Source organism: Castor canadensis, chromosome 13 (genome assembly GCF_047511655.1).
Source record: "Castor canadensis chromosome 13, mCasCan1.hap1v2, whole genome shotgun sequence".
Taxonomy (NCBI): Eukaryota; Metazoa; Chordata; class Mammalia; order Rodentia; family Castoridae; genus Castor; species Castor canadensis.
The window spans coordinates 7,685,735-7,711,227 of NC_133398.1; the positions used below are offsets into that span (position 1 = coordinate 7,685,735).

Consider the following 25,493-nt stretch of genomic DNA (forward strand, 5'->3'; position numbering starts at 1 on the left):
GCAATGACTGATGAGTGTCTAGCCCAATGCCCAGCGCTCAGTAATTCATAGTAGTTAACTGGATTACAATGATCCATGAGGCCTATTTACCCCTTGATCTAGGCATTTAATGAAACTTGGTATCTTCTAAGGGTAGGCCTTGTTCTAGGTGCTGGGGATAGAGTAAAGAACAGGACATGACCCCTGTACACACAGGGCTTCGTACTCTAGCGAGACGCCTGGTAACTATGCTTCCAGACAACGACATGTGAAGACAGCACTATAGCATGAAGCATGCCAGCTGTGGCAGTGGTTTCTTTATTTTTATTTTGCAGGGCTGGGAATTAAACCCAGGGCCTTGCACATGCTAGGCAAGCGCTCTACCTCTGAGCTACATAACCAGCCCTTGAGACAGGGTCTTGCTAAGTTGAGTCAAACTCATGATCCTCCTCCCTCTGCTTCCTGAATAGCTGGGATTACAGATGTGTACTGCCATGTTGACTATCACAACAGCTACATTAGACTGGAAGGCTTCCCTGCCCTACTAACACTCACCTTATGGAGAGGAACATCTTTTGTAAACAAGCAATGCTGGGGTGGTGGTAGGGGATTCCCTGAGCAGGAACAGGTGGCTTGGCTTTGATATCTTCTGAGACTGGACATATCAGTTTGTCAATTCATTTTCACCTGGCCACTCACTCTGAGAGAGCTCTCTACATACAAATGAGGCAACTTGAGCCAGGAGTGGGCAAGGGACGGCTTGAGGAGGCACAATGGGTAGCTTTGAGGCTCTTTCCTCTACTCCAAACTACCAGGCCAGGTCACAGTGAAATCTGCATTGACAACACAGTGTCACAGCTGCTCCCTGGGCACCTGTGCCTTGCTCAAGGTCCTGGATCTGCATTTGAAGCTCAGAATGGAGGTTCCTGCATGATGGAAGTCCTCTTCAGCCCCGTTCTGTGTGCCCCACCCACAGCAATGCCTCCAGTTCCATACCTAGAATCTCAGCTGATTGGTACCCACTGCCCACTTTTTTTTTTTTTGGTGGGGGTTTGAACTCAGGGCTTTGCACTTGCTAAATAAGTACTCTACCACTTGAACCATGTCCCCAGTCTCACTGTCCACATTTTTTGTCTTTTTTTTTATGGTGCTGGGGTTTGAACCCAGGGCCTTATGAATACTAGGCAAGTGCTTTATTACTGAGCTACATCCCCTGTCCTTGGTTTTTTGAGAAGGGTCCCTCTATGTGGTCCAGGCTAACCTTGCCATCCTCCTGCTTCTGCTTCCTGAGTGCTGGGATGACGGGTATGCCACACCATGCCAAGCTTTTGTTGCATTCTTTATTCATTTTTCATTCATTTGTTCCAAAGTCTGTTTTTTCATCTTATCTACCTGTCTGCCCATTCATCCACTCATTTAATTATTATATCAACAAAGCATTCATTCATCATTCATTCATAGATGTTTATCGAGCACGTCCTTTGTGCTGGGCACAGTGTTTGGTTAAAACCTTGGTAAAATGCCAGTTCTGGTGGGAAGGGCATGTTGACAGGGAGTGTGAGCAACTCTGCCATCATCTGAGAGCAGGTTTTCATAAGGAGGAAAGGAGGGTTGGTTTCATAAAGGCTAAATGAGTTCAGTGCACACAGAAGCCCAACTATCGTGTACCCATGTGTGTGGGATGTGTGTGTGTGTGTGTGGTGTGTGGTGTGTATGTATGGAATGTGTGTGGTGTATGTGTGTTGTGTGTATGTATGGAATGTGTGTGTGTGGTGTGGTGTGTGGTGTGGTACGTGGGGTGTGTGTGTGTCACATATGTGTAGTGTGTGTGTGTGTGTTGTGTGCTGTGTGTGTAGTGTATGCGTGGTATGTGATGTGTGGTGTGGTGTGTATGTATGGAATGTGTGTGTGTGGTGTGGTGTGTGGTGTGGTACGTGGGGTGTGTGTGTGTCACGTATGTGTAATGTGTGTGTGTGGTGTGTGCTGTGTGTGTAGTGTATGCGTGGTTTGTGATGTGTGGTGTGGTGTGGTGTGTGGTGTCTGGTGTGTGTGTGGGGTGTTTATGTGTGTAGGAGGATAATGATAAATGCCTTTCTTATTCCAAGCAAATGCTAAGTGTGTTTGGATCCTCCCAACATCACCACCATCTCTAGGGAGGTAGGACAGGCACAGGGGATAGATATAAAGAGCTCACTTCACAGAGGCCACAACTAAGTTTCAGCCTATTTGGAGTTCTCTTGCCCAGGAAGCCCAATGCAATGCTGTCTCTTCCAGAAGTTTCCTTACATCCTATCTGCTGGAATGAATCTCTACCTTCTATTACCCCTGAGACCTTTGCCAATACTTTAGTAAAAGTGTTTCCCCATGGCTCTGCTCCTTTCCTTGGGGTTGCCAAGTATATGTGTCTGTCTGTCCATCAATCCACTGGTTGGGTATTTCTGGAGGGACACTATCACTCTGTTCATCTTTCTCCTCCCCCAGCAACCAGCGTGCATATCAGTTGCTAAATTTGCTCCACACAGGTCACCCAGATGGTTAAGAACCCAGAGCCTTTTCTGCTTTGGGCAAACTCTCACCTGTGAGCCAGCAGTAGCTTAACTGGTCTCAGTTCATCCAAATTCCCCCTTCTCCACCTCCCCCCCACAACCTCCACACTTCAGCCCCAGAAAACCTTTAAAGATGTAAATCTGCACTTGTCCGACCTTTCAGGAACCCCATGGTGTTTAGGATAAAATCACAAATCCTCCCAATATCCTACAGGGCCTGGCTGGGTCAACCTCAGCTTTATCTAAACTTCCTCTTCCTCTCAGCGATTCAGCCACACCAAATTCTGTCTTTAGAATTTGCCATGATCTTTTTTTGCTTGCTGGCTTTGGAGCAGGCTGTTCCTTCAGCCTGGGACAGTGGCCACCTTTGCCTAACTCTCCACTTCCCCCTCCTGGGAGCATCCCATTCCCTGTGGTCTGCCTCAATGGTATACTGTGTATCTCCTTTAGGGACACCTATCCTTGGCTGAGCCAGACTAGCACAGTAGGCATTCCATAAATGCTCAATGACAGACGTGGGATCCTTCTTGGCTCATTTCCTGATGGTGAGGGCAATCAACTGTTCTCTGACAGAACTGATGGACTTTAGCACTGACACTGGGGCTTGGGGTATAGCGCAGTGGTACAGTGATTGCCCAGCATGTACAAAGCCCTGGGTTTGATCCCCGCACCACAAACAGAACAATGACACAACAAACAAACAAAAAATAGTGCTGACATCCTGGTGGCAGGCAGAAAAGTTCTCCTCCTAGATCACAGCTAGGATGGGGCCTAGGAGTTCTCCACTCCAGCAGAGAGGCACTTGCATGGGAGCTCTCCACTCCTGGAGAGAGGCTCTTGCCTGCTCCATCTGGGGTAGGATTGGGGATGGATTATAATTTATACAGACATACAGACTCTCCTGAGAACTGTGGTTTTGAATTTTGAGTGCATTTACATCTGTTCCCCCTGTGACTGCCTGGAAACTCAGTGTGCAGTGAGCTAGACAGCCCTGGGTTCCAACTCTGCCTCATCATCTGCCAGCAACCTCAGTTTCTCCAACTGTAAAATGGAACTGATAATAGTATCTACTTCCCAGAGTTGTGAAGTGTCAACAATCTTTATTTTTTAAGATGGGGTCTTGCTCATGTGGTCTGGCCTCAAACTCTTAGGCTCAAGAGATACTACTGCCTCAACTGTCCAAGTAGTAGCTGGGATTACAGAACTGCACCACTGCATCCAGCAAGTTACAACCTTTAAAGCATTGGGTGTTTGGGCACATGAGATCCTTATTGTTGTCATCATGGAGTGGAGCATTCCCAGGAGTTGAGATCTGGCTAGCAGGGCTCCTGCTCTATAAAGCCATTAAGCCATATTTTTTTCAACTTTGTAAGGAAACATCAAGAACTCTATGTAGTTCACTTTAGAATCTGTCCTGTGTCTGTCTGGGATATGCATGCAAACACCCATAGTCATTTAATGATTGGTTGGGGGAGGGCATTGTATTAGGCCCCTGGAGGCATAAAGATCAGTAGAACTCACTTCCTATCCTAGGGGGAGAATTGGACAAACCAATACCGATTCACATTTCAGCTGGGTACGTGGCAGGGCTGCCCAGAGGTTGTGCAGAAAGGACAGAATTGCAGGGCAGGGTGACAGGCTGTACAAGGCAGAGGAAGGGGTGCTGGGAACCCCAGGAGTAAATTAAGAGTGGCCACACACTGCTCCCCTTGGTGTATCACTCATTGGGAAGACTGGCTGAACTCTGGGGCTGAGAATTATGGCACACTGTCACCCAGTACACTGAGAACTCTGTGCCAGACTTGGTTAGGGTTTAGGGCTGCATCAGACCTTCCATAGAAGCCCTGTTCATTTGGTAGGATGGAACAGACCATGAGGAGACAAGCATTAATAGACTGCATGCTCCTCTAACATCCACCTGCTCTTCCCACCTCTGCTGCTAGGGCTGAAGTATCCAGGAGCCTGGAGGAACCTGGGAATCAAGCCCTTGTCCTTGGTGGGGGAAGGGACAGCCCTTGGATCTCTCTTAGGGGTGTGGTCTGGAGATGGCATTCTCAGTCTGGGGGTTGGGACTGCACCCCTCCTCCCTTATTCCTCAGCTTAGTGGTCTAAGGCATGACCCTCTGACCTCCAGACTGTTCCCCTTCATGGTCCCAAGAAGCCTCTGGGCAGGAGTTAAAGGAAGGAAGGCTCCTGAGGCCACAAGATTTAGATGGGGTAGGAAGCAAGGATTGGGTCTTAAAAGGGGTCTCCCGGGTACTCTTGGGGAGCTCAGGCAAGGCCAGGAGCCTGAATCAGGTCCATAGAGTACAGGGCCGAGATGTGGGTGCCTGGCCCAGGGGGGAGGGGGGTGATGGGCAAAGGGGTCAGCCGAGGGAGCAGGCGGGGCATCAGAATGGAGGGCGCCGAGTGGGGGTGGGAGGGCGAGGGGTCCGGACAGTGCAGGGGGGGTGGCCCCCAGGGAGGGGCACGCTATGTCTTTAAGAGCTGCCTGAGCGCAGGTTGCAGCTGCCTGGCCAGCCCGAGAGACAGCGGAGATTCATTACCCGCCGACACAATGACCATTGATGGCCCCGTGGCGTTATTCAAATCCAGTACCAATTGCAGCCGAGCCCCTTTCTCCGCGCCAGGCCCGTATTGTTGGAGCGGCCCACTAAAAGCCCGCCCCGGCCCCGAGCCGCCAGAGGCGTCCGCTCGGGTTCAGCCCTGCGCCTCGCCAGCACGCCGGCTCCCAGTCCGGCTCCCAGGGCGCTGCAGGTGACCCGGCGGCACATTCCAGCGCTCCCAGCCGCCGGGGCCACCGCCGCCGCCACCGCCGGGGCACCGGTCACCACTCAGACACAGAGAAGTGGAGAGCGCCCTAGCCGGTGCGTGCGCGGGGCTGGGCGGGGACGGGAGACCCGCGAGTTCGGCAGCCCAGACCCTGGGCTCGGAAGCGCGACCCGGCCTCGGGCCCCAGCTTTCTGGATTCCCTGCTAGCCCTGGCTAGGGGCGGGGAGAGGGGAGTTGGGGTTCTCCAGGTATGACCAAGGAGATTCCCCCAACCTGAGGCGGCACAGAGACCCAAAGTGGGCTACTTTAGGGACCCCGGGCCGCGATCGAAGGAAACACGCCAAAGGCGATGGGGATCCCCGGGCAGGGCCGGGATCCGCGTGCCTGCTGTTCACCTTACCAAGGGATGGGCCGTGACTGCTGAGCGTCTGCGAGATATTCCGACGCGCAGCTCCGGAGATCTCCTGGTCCGGTGCTTTGAATGAGCGAAGCTGTACGCCGCAGGACACCGGCATCCTGAACTCAGGGGCTTCGCCACTGATTGTCCAAACGCAATTCTTGTACGAGTCTGCGGCCAACCGAGAATTGTGGCTGGACATCTGTGGCTGAGCTCCGGACGCAACAGGGGTGGAGGGCTGCAGGGACGGAGCTCAGCGCCGGTGAGAACCCTGGGGCGGTGGCTGGTTAGTCCCACCGCGAGGATCGCGGCATCAAGCCGGTGTGCAAAGGAGGGACGCAGGTCCCTGCCACCAGCGCCGCCATCCTCATCTTAATTCCTTCTTCCCCTCCTGGGTGGCTGAACGGTCCCGACTGATGGGGGTCCTCCAGTCGACTGCGTTATTTTCCCCCTTTTCAAATTTCGGCCGGAATGAAGCTGGCACGCAACGGCCGGACCCGAATGTGGTCCTTGGAGCCCGCCCTCGGCCAGAGCCACAGGAAGTCCGGGGTGAAAGCAGATGCCGGTGGAATGCGCTAACCCGATTCGAATTTGCTTTAACCTATTCCCCAATCAGTAACACCCCCCCCACCAAAAAAAATTCCTAAATCACCTCCTAAATCCCAAACCAACCAACCCCTCCCACAAGCTCCTCTGGACAGACCGATGGGCTGAGCCTCCTCCATCCGCTTCCAAAAACAGAGAAGCTTGGGAATGATGCGCTCCAGCAGGGCAAGTGCCTTGGCTTTGGAAATACAACTTGGGCAAATAAATCCTTTTCATTAAAGAAAAATCTTCGGAGATAGCAGGGTTTACTTATTCGTTTATTTTGTTAAAAGCAGGGGTCAGGAGTTGCGCGGGAGGTGGGTTGTTGGGTGTTGCTGGGACTGAGTTGGGTCACCTGTCCCTGAGGGCTTTCAGCTAGGGGCTAAAAATGACCTGGAGCGCCTTGGCTCTGGCCAATTTCACTGGCATCCTGCTGTGGGGAGACCCGATTGTCCCAGCCCATTCTCTACTGCTCAGCATTCTCACTATACTGGAGTGCTGCGGTGGCAGGGATGACCTGCAGCTACACTCCCCCAATCCCTTGTAGGTGCAGAAGGAATCCCACCTACCATTTTCAGAATCTGGAACCCCAGGGTGGGACAATGGACCATTCCTGAAGCTCAGGAGCCAGAGGGAGGGAGGGAGGGACCTCCAGGTTACAAGAACTGGGACAGGCTGACCCTCTAAAACTAAGGCTGTTGGGGCTATTACAATTCCTTCGCTGGCCTCAGCACCTAGTGAAGGCAGTCATACAGCTGATCTAGACAATACTCAGACCCAACACTGGCCTTAACTTGCACCCAGACAGGTCCCTACCAGTAACCCTAACATGGCTGCTCCCACCCACACATGCCCAAAGGGCCTTCACTGCAGCAGTACTTGAGAGAAACTCATGGCCAAGGGGTCATTTGTCCTCTTAAATAATGAATGCACACTTGTCCCCAACACTGCCTGGACAACATTTGGCACTTTCATCTCCACAGGGTGAGAAATGCCACCTTAAATTATTGACATTTAATGAAAAGCAGTATTTAGGGCAGGGTGATGATAGTGCCCTAAATATTATTATTTTTTTTTGAGGTCTCTCCAGTAGACAAAGCTCTTTTCTCTAGGTCATGAAAGAAAAGGGAGGCTCAACAGGTTTATCTATGCCACTCCCCATTCTGGGTTCTGAGGCAGGCTGCTGCAGCTTGTTTGATAAGGTCTGGCCATAGATAGACGGTATGTGTTTTGGGATCCAGACTGGTTAGCACGGGTCTGCATCCCTTTCTCCAGATGGCCTCACTGGATCACCCTGTCTAGTAGAGGTAATCTATGTTTCAGCCTTTCAGGTAAGGGCAGCTCTGAGAACCCCAGGGTCTGAGGGACAGAAAGGTACCAGAGCCCATGGCTGGGGGTTATGGGGTTCTACCCGCCTGTAAGAAAGAAGCTCCAAGCAAGGAGTAAACGCCTAATCTTTTATTTGCCCAAGGCCAGCTGTTACCAGGCACTGAGATCCCCAGATTTCCAGAAGGGACAGAGTGCTGCCTGCTCCCACTATTTCCTGCAGGAAATGGGGCAATAAAGTCTACATTTAATGCTGTTGAGTGTCTTCCCCCAGGTTTCATGTACTATATGCAGTTGTTGTAGAAGAGGAAACTGAGGCATACTGGCCTCCCCAGGCCTCTCTGTTGGTCAGTCCAAGGTTGGGCTACTTTTCCCCCCACCTCTGCTTTCCCAGCAGAATGAGTCGTACACAGCATGGAGAGGGTCTCAAGAGCCCATATGGTGGCTTGTGTATGGGGGGAGGCCAGCCAGGGTCAAGGGCTTGGGTGGGGGGAGCAGGAGGAGGGGTGTGGCTGGGAGAGCAGCTGCTAGGTGGGAGGGAGGGGTGTCAGCATGAATAGGGGACCCCAGCTGGGGTTCCATAATGATATCAGTAGGGGACAGGAAGAGCCCTCTGCTATCCAGATGAGGAAACTGAGATGGAGAGTCCTCCAATCTTTGGGAAGGGGCCTCCCATCAGTTATTTCAGTCCATCTTCCCCATGAAGATGCCCCAGGAGCAGGAGCGCCTTGTTGGCGGTCACTCAGTGCTTAGATTAAGACATAAGACTAGAAGGCAGCTGGGTTACCTGGGCACAGAGCCCCCCTCCACTCCAACACACTAGAGGACACCCTCCCCCATCTCAGCTGCTGGGAGAAGGAGTACTCAGCTCAGGCGCCTGCCTGCCCTCCCCTGCTCACGTGCCCTGCTGAGAAAGGATCATTTTTTAGCACCTGGCCTCTTTTTCCTGCCTGGAGGGCGCTCAGAGGGAAAGAGCAAGGAAGGAGGCTGCCAGGGGGGGATGGGAAACCTGGAAGCAGGGCCCAAGGGGATGTCTGGCTGTTCCTTTCTCCTCTCACAAGGGTATGTGGGCTCAGAGAGGGACCCTCAGCCTCCATGCAGCGTGGAAATGAAGAGTACGCTGTCCTGGTCCTGCAGCTGGTAGTCCAGCTCACCCTGGGGCAGGAGAGAAGAGCAGGGACCATCAGGGCACAGACCCAGTTTCTCCCCAGGTGTTGGAATGGGGGAAGGGGAGAGCTGGCTGCTCTGGGAGATAAAGATAGACTTCACCAGGAAAACAGGGATCCTACACCACTTTCAAATCTCCATGAGGAGAATGTCCTGCAGACAATCCCTCCTCACTTGGGGTGAGAGACTTGAGTAGCCTGATTGGGGACTGAAGTGGGACAGAGATTATCCAGCACCATATCTGAGCCTGACGAGAGGGCCCAGGCTTTCCCCACTCAGGCAGGGAGGGTAGGGGCTGGGAGGGTGTCCCCCGAGGTACTAACCAGCAGTTCCCAGTCGGCATCATTAATCAGCACCAGAATTCCTGGCCGCCTGTGGGAAAGATGGTGGTGAGAACAGGGTGGGGAAGGCAGGAGGCTTCCAGTTTGGGTGCTGCTGGAATGTTGAAGGAGTCCTGCCTCCTGAGATTCTGGTCAAAGATCTCTGAGGAAGTGGAAGCCACAGGCAGCAGGTACAGGAAACCAGGTCAGTCATAAGCTTTGGGGCCAGAAAAATGGGTGCAAAGGCCAGCCCTATCACCCAGATACCAGGCAAGTCATTTTACTTCTCTGAGCATCAGTTTCTTTATATGAAAGTGAGGCCAACTGCTTTGCAAGTGTGAAGTCCTGAGTTCAAACCTTAGTCCTACCAAAACCAAAATCGAACAAAAAAGTTTGAAAATGAGGCCAATTATAGTGTGTCTTCACAAGCTCTGCTTGAGGATGTAATGAGATCCAGTGAATGCAGGCTTGAGACCACCCTGTCTGTCTGCAGCCAGCAGGAGAAGCCCTACTTCCCCAGGGTCTTACCTTACTCTCCTAGTCCCTGAAAATGAAGAACTTTGGCTTTTGGGCTGCCCACATGCCCATCTCAGGGAGGAGGCTATCTTGGCTTTTCTGGACCAGGGATGGCTGCCAGTGGCACAGAGCACCTGAATGTTCAAGAGCCGTCTTGTCTGCAGAAGGCAGCTTAGCCTGGCTCCTGCTGGCAGTGGCCCAGGGAGCACTGCTATCCTTCCAGGTACCTCCAGGATTGCTGTACCATGGTCTGAGGCAGAGGCTGCATGGCAGCCCTTGTTTCTGGGGCCTCAGGCGATTTAGGCTTTGAGACAGATGAAGGGACCTCAGTGAGCTGTCCTCTTTTACACAGGAGACTGGCCCTGTGTAGAAGGACAGTGACTTCTTGGCACATGGAACCTAGTCCTATGCTAGGAGACTGAGCTACGGCAGGCAAGGAAGTTTTGTGCTTCTATAGGGTAAGTGAGTGTAAGTGAGCCTAAGCGCATACGTATGTACATGCAGTCAACAACCCCTGGAACTCTAGGTCTAGGCTGTTCCACGCAGTATCTACTTTCTATTTGTCTCAATGTGGCTATTTAAAATTATGGTGAAATATAATGGAGTGTTGAGCTCCTAAGTCACACTGCAAGGACTCAACAGCTTCATATGGCAGTAGCACTATACTGGACAGCACAGATACCTGTCCTACATAGTCATGGGATCAGGAAGACCTTGGAGTTGAGCAGCACCTCTTTTTTTTTGTTTTTTTGCAGTACTGGGGTTTGAACTCAGGGCCTATACTTTGAGCCACTCCACCAGCCCTTTTTGGTGAAGGGTTTTTTGAGATAAGGTCACTTGAACTATTTGTCCAGCTGGCTTCAAGCTGCAATCCTCTCGATCTCTGCCTCCTGAATAGCTAGGATTACATGTGTCAGCCACTGGCACTCGACAATTTTTAGTTTTGATTTTATTGGGGTTTGAACTCTTGCTAGGCAGATGCTCTTACTGCTTGAGTCACTCTGCCAGCCAGTACCTCTTTATAGTATTTTCTGTATAGACAGAAAAACTGAGGCCCAGAGAAGCAGATAAGTTGCCTAAGCATCCACAGCAAGTCTGTGGAGAAACTCACCAGACTCTTTTCATCTGGGCTTTTAATAAACCCCAATAGGGCAGTGTAGCAACAAGAAAACAAAAGACAGATCTCAGACAGAGCTGGCCAGATGCTCTCCTCAGAGGGGTCAGAGGGAACGGGAGAAGAGGACATCCAGGAGGCAGAACCCAAGGCCGGGGCTCAGACATCCTGTGCTCCCTCTGCCTTCCTCAGGGAAGGGGGAACAGGGACTCACACGCTGTCTCCCTGGAGGAATAGCTCTGGCCGCTCTTTCAACAAATTCTTCTTGATCCAGACAAGGAGGTTCCGGATATCCCCTAGAGAGGAAGGCACAGAACAAACTAATGTCAAACCAACATAATTTCTGGCCTCCAAAACCTTGCCCGATCCAGAAGTAAGTGAACATAGGGCTCACTCACATAATCTCTTTTAGACCAGGCTGTGATGCCCTATGAACCTATAGGTTCTCAAGATGATGAAATGAGTTAGGAGAGGCCAGTGACTTGCTAGAAAGATCTTCAGAGAAAGTGGTCCCTGGCACTTTTGAAGACCAAGAAACACTGGCCAGAAATTATAAACAAAAGGGCCAGGGGCATGACTCAAGTGATAGAGCACATGCCTACTATGTGTGAGTCCCTGGGTTCAATCTCCAGTACTATAAATAAATAAATAAATAATAAATAAGCAAGCAAACCGGGTGCAGGGGCTCACACCTATAATCCTAGCTACTTTGGAGGCAGAGATCAGAAGGATCTCAGTGTAGTTCATGAGACCCTATCTTGAAAAAAACCCAACACAAAAAAGGGCTGGTGGAGTGGCTCAAGGTATAGTTCTGAGTTCAAACTCTAGTACCTCAAAAAAAAAAATTAAAAAATAAGTAACTAAATAAATACTAAAGGGCTGGGGGATTGAGCTGGTCTGAGGCTGCTGAAGCTGCTTCTATCTTTCTCTCTCTTGCCGGTCCTGCTGGGGAGGCCTCAGCTACTCTAGGAGGGGTCTGCATATATATTTCCCTTTGTGAAGGGAGAAAAACAATTGCCAGGCTGATAACCTGATAACATCAGTTAATTTCCTGCAGCAGAGGGAGAGAAGGACCCTTCACTAGCCAGGGATGCTAACAAATCATTGCTCCAATACCTCCCCCGGCCCCCTTCCAGAGCCCTGAGGACTGGGGATGATCACCTTTAAGAAAGGACCTATCTTGCTTAGCTGAACACTGAGAGCTGCTCCTTGTGGAGTTGGGACCCTGGGACAGCCAATAGTCTCTCTGTATACCATGTGGAGGCTCAGAGGCATCTGTTCCCAGGGTCACCTCCCCTTTCCCAGGAGTAGGGGTGCCAGGCTACTACACACTAGCACTCAGCTCTATATACTCCTTGATACCCAGGGGTCCTCATAATCTACTCTCCAAAAGGACTGTTCTTCTGAGGCTGCAGGGCGTCCTGCTCTCGGAGACAACTTGAGGATGAGGGCCCTAGAGAATCAGTAAGAAGCTTGTCCCAAGTCTCAAAGGGGTCTGGGATAAAACAGGGACTAAGCTGGAGCAGGCCCAGGTGGGACCTGGATTGTCCTGCCTAGAGTCCAGAGTCCTGCAATAAAGGTAAGGGATGGGCTGCTTGGGCATTGGAAGGTTGCATTCTGCTTCAAGTGTGGGCTCTATCAAGCACACACATAGGCCCAGCCTTAAGCAGGGCTTGAAGGCACTCTCCCTGGCCTGCATGCCTGGATGGACTAGTCTAATCCTTTTTGCTTGGCGCCAATATCTCTGGACCCTACACCAACAGAGCACAGGATTGCCTTCCAATTTTAATTCCTCCCTTTAAACAAAGCAGACTGGAGTCCTCACTTGTTACCCCTTGGAGCAGGCAGGGGAGAGTGCTGCCTCCATTAGTTGCTGTCCACTGGACTTTGGAAGGTTCCTCCCTGATGCCCAGGTTCCAGAGGCTTTCCCTAGGTCCTGAATCCCCTTAGCCTCCATCTTGGCACTGTCTGGTGGGCCGCCAGCCCATACATCTTGTGGCCGCTCGATAGAGCTGCTGGGGTCTGACACATCCATTAGCCAGCTTTGGCAGGCAGAGATGTGCCTGTTTGTGTGGAGGCAGTGGAGGGACTGGGCAGAGACTAGCCCAGGGACCAAGACTGCACCTCCACAGCCTTGGTTGGTCAGTCAGTATAGAATGAGAATCCAGCTGGGGAAGTCCTGGCTCCCCACCAAAAAGAAGGTGCTTCTATTCCACTAAGGATAGGCTTGGGGGTGGGGGAAGGGCTAGTGGTCACGTTGGGGTCATCCACATGATGGTACTGTCACGGAGTCCCAGAGGAGTGGGCTGGGGGATGAGTTTGCTGCCCGGTGCTGGCTCATTTATCATGATGCTCCTATTTGCTGAGGTCACTCCCTCCCTTCTCTGCCTACCCCCTACTTGAGGCCTGCTCACATTTTTGATAGCTTGTTACCATGGTGAGGCTACTGCATCACCACCCGCATTGTTCCCCCATGCTTGGATTTGGGGGTGGGGAGAGGTGGAACTCATGGCTCCCTTGTAGGCTGAAGGGCCACTCGGCCTGGCCTGAAACACACCCCCAGGGACATCTTGCTCAGCTCGTTGAGGCCCAGACAATATGCAAATAGGCTCTAAGCCAGATGGTCGGCTTCCAAAGGCGCCCAGGGGAGGAGGAAGGGTTAAGCAGTCAGGGACTGGTGGATTGGGGATGACTCTGGGATAGATGGGGGCTGGGAAATCTCACTTTCACCTTCCCTCTCTGTGTCCTCCTTATCTTCCCACTCCTACTGAGGGTGGTCTTCCTCCTGGGATTCCATGCACCCATTCACAAGACATATTTATTGAACATCTACTCTGTGCCAGGTGCTAGGGAAATGGTGGTGAGCAAGATGGACAAAGCCTACCCTCATAGAACTGAGAGGGTAGCAGGGGAGACAGACATCACTTACTTAACTAGTTGTGATAAATGCTAAACTTTGGGATTCAGGAAAGGCCTTTCTGAGGGTGTTAAAGTCTAAGCTCAGGCCTGAAGGATGAGTTGAATATGAGTGGAGAAGCATTCTGGACAAAGAGCAAAATGGGAAGTCCTGAGGCAGGATGGAATTGGCAGGCTCAAGGGAGCAGAACAGAGAAGGCAAGAAGCTCATTGTGAGAGGGGTCCTCATCCCTACTCTCGACATGGCCTAGTGAACTTCAGTAGTACTGAAAGAGTATGTGGTCTCTGGGTCACAGGATCCAGGTTCCCCTATTTTCCTGCCTTGAATTGTGAAACAACACCCAGTTCAAATGTATGGCATTCCCATCCTCATTCCCAGAGTGGGATCTGAGGGCTCAGGGCTGCTGCCCTCACAACCCCAAGATGCCTGCTGAACACATGGACAACTGCAGAATGGAGAAGGAGAGGAATCAGGTTAAGGAACTCCGTCACTTCTAGGTTATATGACCTTGGGAAAGGAAATCTCAGATCCTCAGCTTTATTTATTTATTTTTAAAAATGTGGTGCTTAAGACTACATCACTGTAAAATAGGCACAGTGTGTGCGAGGGAGGAGGGTGAAGGAGATTAAGGTGATAGCATATGGTTGATGGACTTCATATACCTATATGAAACAGAACTAAAAAACCTCTTGGAATTAATTGGGGTGTGGAGGGGGCTGAGGAGGAAGAGACGATGGGAGTAATGTAAATAATGTACAATCTAATTGGAAATGTCACTACGAATCCCCCCACCACATAATGAATCTATCCTAACAAAAATTTATAATAATAATAATAGTAAAAGGAAAAAAGAATACGTCATAGAGCCAGGTGTTGGTGGCACCTTAGTTACTCAGGAGGCAGAGAGCAGAAGGATCACGGTTCACAAGAACCTGTGGGTTCTCAAGATGATGAGTGAGGAGAGGCCAGTGACTTGCTAGAGAAAGTGGTCCCTAGCACTGCTGAAGACCAAGAAGCATTGGCCAGAAATTATAAACAAAAGGGCCAGGGGCATGGCTCAAGTGACAGAGCACTTGCCTACCTTATTGTGTGAGTACTAACATGTACTGAGTTCAATCTCCAGTATTACAAATAGATAATAGGTAGACAGATAAATAAGCAAGCAAGCAAGCTGGGCACAGTGGCTCACACCTGTATCCTAGCTACTTAGGAGGCAGAGATCAGAAGGATCTCAGTGTAGTTCACAAGACCCTATCTCAAAAAACCCAACACAAAAAGGCCTGGTGGAGGTACTGAGTTCAAACCCCTGTATCACAAAACAAACAAACAAACAAACATGCCATAGAAGGGTTTGGGGCATGTCTCAGGTGGTAAATTGTCTGCCAAGCACAGAGTTCAAATTCCAATTCCGCCCCTCCCCCCGCCAATAATAATTCATAAAAGAGTATTTCATAAGAGTTGTAGGGCTAGAATAAGATGATCCACACACAGCTCTTGGCACTATGCCTGGTGTATCGATGTTGTAATTATTCCAGGATCTGAGGAGAGAACGTGTCTTCTCTGTACTCACCAATGTCCTGGGCTTCCACACACTCTGCCCACTGGCCTGGCACCCTAGCTTTGGACAGTGGGATATATCACTAATCAGGGAGTCCTGGGGATGGCTGGGGTTTTCTGCAGGATCTAGTACCTCCCCATCAGAAGCCAGAAGGAAATGGCAGGAATAAGAGCAATGAGGGAGCTGGGAGCCGGTGGCTCATGCCTGTAATCCTAGCTATTCAGGAAGCAGAGAACAGGAGGATCGAGGTTTGAGGCCAACCCAGGCAAAAAGTCCCTTGAGACCCTATCTCAAAAACTCCTTCACAAAAATAGGGCTGGTGGAGTGGCTCAAGGTGAAGGCCCTGAGTTCAAGCACCAGTACTGGAAAAAAAAAAAAAAAAAAGTAATGAGGGCCACATGCTGGTGGCTCACATCTGTAATCCTGGCTACTCAGGAGTCAGAGATCAGGAGGATCACGGTTTGAAGCCAACCCAGGCAAATAGTTCAAGAGACCCTATCTTGAAAAAACCCTTCACAGAAAGAGGCTGGTGGAGTGACTCAAGGTATAGGCCTTGAGTTTAAACCCCAGTACCACCAAAAAAAAAAAAAGGCTGGTAGAATGGCTCAAGTGGCAGCATGCCTGCCTAGCAAACATGAGGCTCTCAGTTCAAACCCCAATACCATACATACACACACACACACACACACACACACACGAACTATTTGCCTGGACTGGTCTCTAATTGTGATCCTCCTAATCTCAGTCTCCCAAGTAGCTAGGATTATAGGTGTAAGCCACTGGCACCCTGCTTGCTCTGGTGATTTTGGAGATGGGATCTATTTGCCCTGGATGGCCTGGAATTACGATCCTCCCAATTTCAGTCTCCAAAGGACTATAGATATGAGCCATGGGCACCCAGCCTTTCCTCTCATTTCAGATGTTCAGACCCAGTGGTTGGTCAACCCAGGGGCAATCCAGGTGGGAGAACCACATTAGTGCTGGTGGCTATGTCCACAGTACCAAGGGTTAGGAGATGGGCACTCTGCAAAGTTTCCAGAGCAGGAGGTCTTCAGATTTGGCCTGCCAGTCTGAGAACAAGTGATGGGAGCTGCTGCTCTGTGGTGGAGGGTTTAGTTCTGACTTAGGAGCCAGAAGAACCTGTGCTATGGGCCTTGGGCAGGAAGTTACCTGCAGTGTCAAACACACAGGACAGGCTCAACTGATGGGTGCTCTGAGCTGGGTGTTCAAATGATTTCATTCCTTGTTCTTTGGGCTGTCAGAGCCCTGTCCTAAAGGTAGCTGCCTAACAGGGCCCCGGTGGCTTATGCCTGTAATCTTAGCTACTCAGGAGCCAGAGATCTGGAGGATCTCAGTTAAAGCCAGCTTGGGGCAAATAGTTTGTGAGACCTTATCTCAAAAACATCCAGTACAAAAAAGGGCTGGTGGAGTAGCTCAAGTGGTAGGGTGCCTACCCAGCTAGCAACATTGGGACCATGAATTCAGTACCGGGAAAAAAAAAAAAAAAAAAACAGATAAAAAATAAAGGCAGCTGCCACAGGGGCACCACTGGCATACCCATCTTAAGAGTGCCTCTATGAAAACTCTCACCAGAACCCCTTGCCCCAGTGGACTTGTCTGGGAGACATAGATAGCCCTCTGTGGCAGGGCCATCATGGATGTTAATCCCAGCTTCTCAGAGATGAGGGTACAACCTCAAGGTTCCATCTGACACTAAATCCTAGTTGCAACAGATCCTCATGTAGCCTCTTTGAATGCCTCCAGAACAGAAGGTTCTGCCTCCAGAACAGAAGGTTCTCCACTACGCTGTGGAGCAGCTGTGCCCAGAGCTCTGTCCACCCAGGAAGAAGTCTGTCTCCTTGTCACTCTCACCTACTAGGGTTGCTGGTCCACAGAGCCCATGCCAATGAATGTGAACTCTTGTCTCCACAATGACCCAAATGCTCCCCTAAATCTTTTTTCTCTTCTGTAGGATAACTGTCCTGCCCCTACCAAGTCTACCAGGCTCTAAGACAGGGCTCTTCTGGGATTCCTCTCTAGGTCTGAGTTGAAAAAGAGAAGAAAGAGCTGGCATGGGGGAGTGAAAAAGAGGGGTGGAGGGAACCTCAGAGGCTCCATTTACAAATGAATGGGGGTTAGAATGGAGCAGTTTGTGTGCTAAACTGGCCTCAGAAGGAGGTTTACAGATGTGAGAGGGGACGCTCCTCATTGTTTAATTAAGCAGAAAGTGGATCTTTTCAAAAGCAATTTTGCACAGGGACTGGGAGGGGTGGGAGGAGAGAAGGGAGGTGGGGAGGAGATCAACAAACAGGCCCTGAAAGCAGAGAAAGGAACAGCTGGCCCCAGAGAGGCTGTGAAATGCATGCTAAGCAGTTTAAAGTGCCCAGGAACTCTGCTCAGCTCCTGCCCTCCCTCACCAGATTCCCTTTAATGTCACTAAGCAAGAGGCAGAGGGCAGAACAAGGTGAGGCAGGCAGTCTCCTCCAGAGGCCAAAATGGCCATAAGTGATTGATGCCTACTCTACAAATCTCTGTCAATCAAAGCATTCCTCCCCCAAACACAAACATGCAACCTCTCTCTAGATCACCACACTCTATTTCACAGAAATGTATATTCCTAGGTCTAGAAGCAAATTTTTTTTTTCTGTCCCGAACTAGAGGTGTCAAATAGATGACACCCACCCCACATTCTACAGATGGGGAAAAGGAGACCTGCGGAAATCACTGATCTCAACTGCCTACTGCTGGTACTCCCCTTTTGCAGTCTCTCCCCCTTTGGCTTTACCTTTTCTCTTCTCTCACCTTGGCTGGGTTGGAAACTCTTGTTTGTGAGCCTTACCATTATAATCCATAATTTTTTGTTTGTTTGTTTGTGACAGGGTTTCACAATGTAGCAAGGCTGGCCTTGAACTTAGGATCCTTCAGCTCTAGCTAGCCTCCAGGTGTTGGGATTACTGACTTGTGCCACCACACGCAGCTACAATCCATAATCTATGGCTGCTGCTATTTCAGCTGGACCCTCCAAGTGGCAACTCCTGGACTGGGATGGCTGCCAAATGAAAGATCTGGGCATGTGTTTGAGGAGACTGTAAGACTTTCCCCAGCAGGGCCAGTTCCTGTTCTCCTGTTGGGCTTATATATGACAGGGTAAAGCCTGACAGGTGCCAACTAACTCTGAGGCTCCAACTCAGAGGCAGAACCTATGCCTCTGAGCACAGCAGGGCATAAATGGGAACCAGGAGTAGACAGACCCACAGCCAAGGGTCAAAAGACTAAGCAACAGGGACACTGCTTTCTCTCCCAGGGGGACAGGTCAATTCTTCCTCTCTATGAAGTGGTTACAGGATGAAGGATCACAAACTCAAGTCCTAGTCCAGTTTCCCTACTTGGGTAACTCTGGGCAGGTCTCAGCCCCTCCCAGGTTTGGGAGCCTTGGTGAGCGCATCTATTGGGGTCATAATGAAAATGAAACTAGCTGTGGAATGAGTGAACACAAGTGCAAAAACTGGAAAATGGTCAATAGGTATACAATATCAGGGTGATTAACAGAGCCTCTGGACTCTGGAGACCCTGAAATCTGGGTATGATTCCCAGTGCTACATGACTTAAGGTGAGACTTCTGACATCTCTGCATTTTGGATGGGTTTATTTCATGGTGCTGGGGATGGAACCCAGCCTTGTACATGCTGGGCAAGCCTGACTTCCACCTTTTAAAATGGAAGTAATGGTAGCTTCCTCCTAGGAATTTGTGACAAGATTTGCATAATCAACTAGAGCTTTGCCTTCCACTTCAAATCCAGCCTTTCTCCCTTATGATCCTGGTTTTCCTTTACTTCTTTGTCCACCTCAAGGCCTTTTATCCCTTGGGGCCATCTCAGTGCTATCCTCTTTGCTCTCCCTCTGTAGTTTATTAGGCTGGCTTCCTCATCAGGCCCTCTCTTCAATGTCTTCTCCTTAAAGAGGTCTTTCCTGGCCACTGTTAGTCCCATTCAAAACATCCCTTTATTCTCCTCATACTAACTCCTTGTTTGTAATTATACAGTTATACATTTATTTGTTTCCTTGTTTATTACCTGGATCCACTTCTGTCACACAGTTAACACCAAGAGACCAAGAACCACACATCTGTTTTGTTCACTGAGCACCCAGCAATGAGTATAGTGACTGATACAAAGGAGGCACACAAAAAATATTGCCAACTTCATGAATAAAAAAGTACTTACTACAGTATCTGGCTCTAGCTGACTACTCAACAAATGAATGACATGGGGCTGGATTTATGAAAATTTGTGGAGTTTTGTGTCAAGCAAACTAAAGGTGAAATAAATCACAATTGGTGGTATTTTAATAAACTTCTACGCAAGGTCTTTGAGAGGCTTCATCTGAGAATCCCTTGTTCCTTCCCAAGGCTGCCAAGGTTGCAATGGCTTTCTGCCAAACTATAGTCACCTTTGTTATCTTGATGTTTAACCTCAACCACCTATCCATTCCCAGTTCAAGGTGAGCAGTGCTCTGTTCCTCAGAAAGTATCCCCCAAGTCTCTAAGAATGTCAGACAGACTTCTACACCATCACACCCTGATCCAAGGGATAGCCAGTATGGTTGTGGCAGCCAGCGAATTTGGATAATTGTTCGATTCCTGACAGAAATGATAGGATTCCAGAAGAATCCTATCAATTCACTTGACCATTTCCTCCTATGCACCTTTAGGAATCTCATTCCCCTGTCTCTTCACATGATTGATGCCCTCTTCTCCCCAGAAGTATCTCAGCCATACATGGAGACTGGGCTTCTATCCTGAACATTCTGCTCTTACTAGGACCCGCTGCCAGTGCTGCAAAAGACCTAGGCTATGCTGATAGTCATTCAACCAGACCTGAGAGTTAACTCTGTTTTTTTGAGTGGTCCTGGGGTTTGAACTCAAGACCTCATGTTTTCTAGGCAGGCGCTTTACCACTTGAACACTCTGCCAGCCCTGTTTTGTGTGTGTGTGTGTGTATGTTAGATATGTTCAAGATAGGGTCTTTGAGCTGCAATCCCACTCATCTCTGCCTCCTGAGTAGCTAGGATTATAGATGGCAGCCACTGGCGCCCAGCTGAGAGTTAACTCTTTAAAATTAGAGAAATCCTACCCACTCCCACTTCAGCAAGGCTAAGTAATCCCACAGACCCACACATGTCCATTGACCCCACAGAGAGCTTAAAAAGCCAATACTCACAGGGTTCTTCCTGCCCAGGCAAGGTGACTTGATGCTTTTTTACTCCGTCAAACAGTAGCTCCGCACCGCCTCTGCAAAGGAAAGCCAAAGAAAGTAAGACAGGTGAGCTCCTGCAAATAGGAGGTAGCTGAACCTGAGAACTGAGAACAGGATTGGTGGTAAAAGCCCAAGAGAGCCGGGCACTGGTGGCTCATGCTTGTAATCCTAGCTACTTAGAAGGCAGAGATCAGGAGGATCATGGTTCAAAGCCAGCCAGGGCAAAGAGTTCTCAAGATCCTATCTTGAAAAAACATCACAAAAAAGGGCTGGCAGAGTAGTTCAAGGTGTAGGCCCTGAGTTCAAAAACGCCTCCAGAAAAAAAGAAAAAGGAAAAAAAAAAAAAGCCCAAGAGATGCCAAGAGCCAGGTGGCTCAAGCCTGTAATCCTAGCTACTGAGGAGTCAGAAATCAGGAGAATCGAGATTTGAAGCCAGCCTGGGCAAATAGTTCAAGAGACCCTATCTCGGAAAAAAAAAAAAAAAAAAAAAACCACATCAAAAAAAAGCCAGCAAGGGCAAATAGTTCAAGAAAACCCTATCTCAGAAAAAACCATCACAAAAAAAGGGCTGGTGGAGTGGCTCAAGGGTGGGCCCTGAGTTCAAGCCCCAGTACCCCAAAAAATAAAAAAATAAATAAGATGCCAAGAGATACTAAGTTTCAGGATCACCTTGGGTACAAGTGACTGTTTCTCAATGTGACTTCCAATGTTGTAAAGTAGTATGTAAATAAGTTTTACTAATAAGCAAGCATGCAAATTTGTAGCCTCTCATTTTAACTCCTCTGCTTTCTTGAAAGGCAGCTTAACATACAGCCGCAGAACACGGACTTTGGAGTTGCCAGTCCCAAGGTGGGGACCAGGTTCCACCTCTGTCTACCAGCCAGACCCTGGCCATGTGAATTGATATTTCTTGAGCTTTACTCCTTCCCTCTAGAAAAATGCTGAGAAGCCTTAATAAGGCCCTCTGGAGACCCTATGCACTTTGAGGTTTCCTTCAGCCAGATGAGGACTGGAAACACCCTTGTCCCTACTGCCTGGTGGGCATACTACAGCACTATAGGCCAAGAGAGTCTACTGGGCTAGTGTTAACTAAGAACAACTGTTCGTAATACCTTGCCATTTCTAACATGCTCTTCATCTCACCCTTAGGCCATTCCAGCAGGAAGGGAGTGAAGTAGACATTATTAACTCCATTTGATGGAGAAGCAGACTGCAGCCTAGAGAGGTTAAGTGACTTGTCCAAGGTAGGACAAGTCAATCTAACTAGTTCATGATTAGTCTTGTCCCCCCACCAAAAAAAAAAAAAAAGGTTCCTCAAAGGTCAGAAAGCCCCTTGAAGGCAAAGAGGTTCATTTCTGTGTCTTAGCACCTGGTCAACTGAAGGCACAGCAGAGCTCTTTCAGTGCCCCACACTGCCTTCCATTGGGTCTCCTAATTCCCATCTCAGATGTCATGTGGATTGAACGAAGAAGGCCTTAACAGACTTTTGATGGATGTGATACCTCCCACCCAACCACCCTCTCCCAATTTTAGGGAACAGAGATGTCCTGAGGCAGCCCACTGGGAGGCAAAGGCAAGACAAACATTGTCATGGGGGAAACATGGGGCGACTGTCATCCAAACAAGGTCACACTTTGTTGATGCAGAAATGTGGAGGGGGAGCAGAGGCCCATCTGTGGCTGTGCACAGGGCCATTTCAGCTGCAAGCCTGGACAGAGCCTCCATTTATCCCCTTCCAAGAGTCTCATTTTCTTCTGGGTAGGGGTTGGCACATGCAGCAGCTGGGATGGGGGAGGGTGATAGGCAAGGGGCTCAGGACTTGGGGGTCAGAGACAAGGGATGAGAACTGAAGGCACTGGGACCTAGGCAAACAACCAAGCGTGGCCAAACCTGGTGGTGCCAGGCTCTGAAACCAAGCCTATTTTTCCCTTTACCAGAGAACGAAAGGAGAACCAGTCTGGCTCAGAGAGTGGTCTGTCACTGCTGAGTTCACTGGGCCCTAAGGGAGGGGCTGGCATTTCTACCAGCACATCTGGAGTGGGGGAAGGTGCATGCCCTGCCTATGGAATGATTTGGGGAAGCAAACAAGGGGCCTGTTCTGGTTCCAGAGGTCCAAGACCATTACCCTCTTTTGTCTCACAGGATTTGGCATTCAAACCCAACTAAGATACCTTCATCTTCTCCTTACCCCTCAATTCCTGGTGAGTATGTTTGCTGATACCAGGGACAGGTATAGACATTCCCCAAACTGTCCTCACATTTCCTAATTTATTTGTACCTTTAAAAAGTTATCCATCCATGCATTTGTATTTGTCTATTTTTCTTCCACATACTGGAATACAAACTAAAACAGGGCCTGGCACACAGAAGGTACTTAACAAACATTTGTCGAATGAAAGTGCCCATTTCTCCCACTTCTCTTACCTTAATGGTTTGCCCACTCTTTGCCAATTATGTCCCCCAACCCCACCAACTTGGGAAGGAGGAAAAGGGAGGGGACGAAGGAAATCTTCTATATAGGTCTTTTCAGCCTGGACAGAAGGAACCCAAAGCATAGCTATATTACACATTTAGAATTCTGTGTCCTGAGAAAATACTCTGCCAAGATCAGGGAGCAAGCCAAAAGATGGCAAAACTGGTTCTTGATAAGACAGAAAGATGGGAGAGGTTGGTCTTCTAGAGGACTCATGACAGAGCTGGTAGGGCCAAGAGGACTACATCTGCTCAGAGATTAGAGATAAATCTCCAGACTCTTCCAGGATCAGTAGGGGTGGAGCTACTCAGGGAAACAAGGGAGAGAATGAAGAGCAGGCAAATCTGCTCAGGTTCAGAGTGAAGAGTTCAGCATGTATGCTAACAGATGTAGGAAATGAAAGGTAAAAACAAGCAACAACAGAGAAGGGACCTAGATTTGACATGCATCTTACTTCCTAAGCTGCAATTCTGATGGTACACTGTGATGTGGACAGAAGAGAAAGGAGGATTCCTTGCTTGCTTGGGCTCACTAATGCTCTTGGAAGTAATGGAGTTTCAAGCTAGAAAAGAGGCAATTATGTTGGCCACTGAACTATGTAAGGCAAGGGTCTTATTTACCTCATAACTCCCCCACTGCTGCCAGCACAGTATCTGGCAAACAGAAGACATCTCTGGTGAATAAATAGCATGTCCGACTCAGTGAGAAAATGAAAGGCAAGTTGGCTGTGGATAAACCTTAACACTGGCAGTCTGTAGCTTTTCCCTTTTCACTTCTGCCCGTCAAGGCAGCAGGAATCCTCCTATTATCCCCAGGCTGGGTGAGAGGTACAGCTGGGCCAAGGGTCAGAGAGACAAAATAGTCAGGAGGCTGGACCAATGCAGTTCTAATTGGATCCAAGTGACCAGACAATATCATCAATTAAAATGCACTTAACATTCATGAGACTACCCGCTTCAAAGGGACAGAAATGCTGGACACTGTAGAGAACGGACAGAATGCTATTTATCTTTGTAACCTCAATGTCTGGCTCACTGCCTGGCACATGGTAGACACTCAGTAAATGACTGGAGAACAAACTACCCAAATGAAGGGAAAACATTAAAAAAACTGGGCAATCCAAAGGGAGGAAAGGTATTTGGACAGAGGTTTAAGACTTTTCCTTTCACACAGACCTGGCTTATCTACAGACACATGCAAACACGTGCATGCACGCGCACGCGCGCACGCGCACACACACACACGAGTGCACACTTACTCCTAGCTTTTCCATTGACTCTGGAAATAACCACCCATCTTTTAGAGCCCCAGTTTCTTTGCCTTCTCTCTAAACTCTGAAGTTTTTCTATTGCGGTTTTTGAAATCATGACAAACATGTTTGTTGGAGAGACAAGATTTCCAATTTACTCTGTTTCTTCAGCTATTGGTGTGTGTCCCGATTCCTGTACTTTTCATCTTCTGTAAGCCATATGCCAATGTTAGTCTCCCCTAGTGTGGTATCTTATTTATTCCCATATCTTTACCTCACTCCTATCTGCGGAAAACATTCAGCAAGTTTAATATTCTGAAAGAGGCTCAAGTCTTTTTAAAACCCCCAAGTCTTGGTTAGGAGAAAGAAATAAGTCCCGTCTCGGCCACACATCCCAGGAGAAACAAGGCCTTAAGAATAGTCTAAGCGGGAACTGCTGCCTGAAGAATCAAGGGTTGAAGAATGTTCCTTCTGACTCAGAAGATGCCAGCCAGATAGGGCCGATCCAGAAAGAGACTAATAAAAACCCCAGGGTAGGCGCCTGTTAACTGTTAGGCCTCTTGAGCCCTACACGATACAGGACATGGCAAAGTACCCAATGCGCACCTTCCCGCGCGTCTGTGCGCCTCTATTCCCAGACATACGGCGTCGTCGCCTAGGAACTCCGAGCCTCTTAAACTTGAGGCAGGCGGCAGGGCTCATGGCGGGCGCCAGAAACCTCGGCAACTCGGCCATGTCAGGCTCCAAGGCAGGAGGGGAGTTTCGGACTCGACGACTTCAAACTATCCCCACGACGCCCCAGCTCTGTGACTCACCCGAACTCCACCTCCACTGACAAGGGCGCTGCCATGTTGAGGAAGCCGGACTAGCAGGAAACGCCCCTCAACTTCCGGTGCGCCCGCCCACTTCCGGTTTCCGGCCAGCGACCGGACGGAAGAGGTAGTGCCTAAGGATCCATTCTCCTCTGTTATTGGAAGAAGGCACGGAGGGTGGAAGGGAGGGAAGGAGTCCGGCGTTGTTGGACGTTGAGAGTTGAGAGTTGATTTCCCTTCGGCTTTTGGAGACGGGGCTCAGAGCTCTGTGGAGGGGAGCTGTGTTTGTATCAGACCACGACTAGGCTGACGAGAGCTCTCCATGTATCTTTGCGACATGACTGTGAGCCACATTACAGTTTATTTTGCATTAATTATAAATCTGCCTTCCGCCAGTACACTGCTTGGGCAAGCACATTCTCTGACTTGAATTATTAACGACTCCAAATCTTTACTTGCGACCCACAAATCTCTCTCCTAAGACAGCAACTGAGCCCCTTTCGATGT

General features: G+C 49.5%; 1 protein-coding gene across 1 annotated transcript; it reads right to left on the reverse strand.

The window, feature by feature from the left end:
- Nucleotides 1-6,544: 6,544 nt before the first annotated feature.
- On the reverse strand, nt 6,545-25,122 carry Urm1 (ubiquitin related modifier 1). Its single transcript, XM_020164314.2, has 5 exons — nt 24,990-25,122; nt 20,417-20,487; nt 10,937-11,018; nt 9,096-9,144; nt 6,545-8,760 (listed from the first exon to the last, which is right to left on the reverse strand). Exons 1-5 carry the CDS (start codon nt 25,022-25,024, stop codon nt 8,692-8,694), a joined length of 306 nt encoding a protein of 101 aa, XP_020019903.1. The 5' UTR covers nt 25,025-25,122; the 3' UTR covers nt 6,545-8,691.
- Between the last annotated feature and the right edge of the window lie 371 nt (nt 25,123-25,493).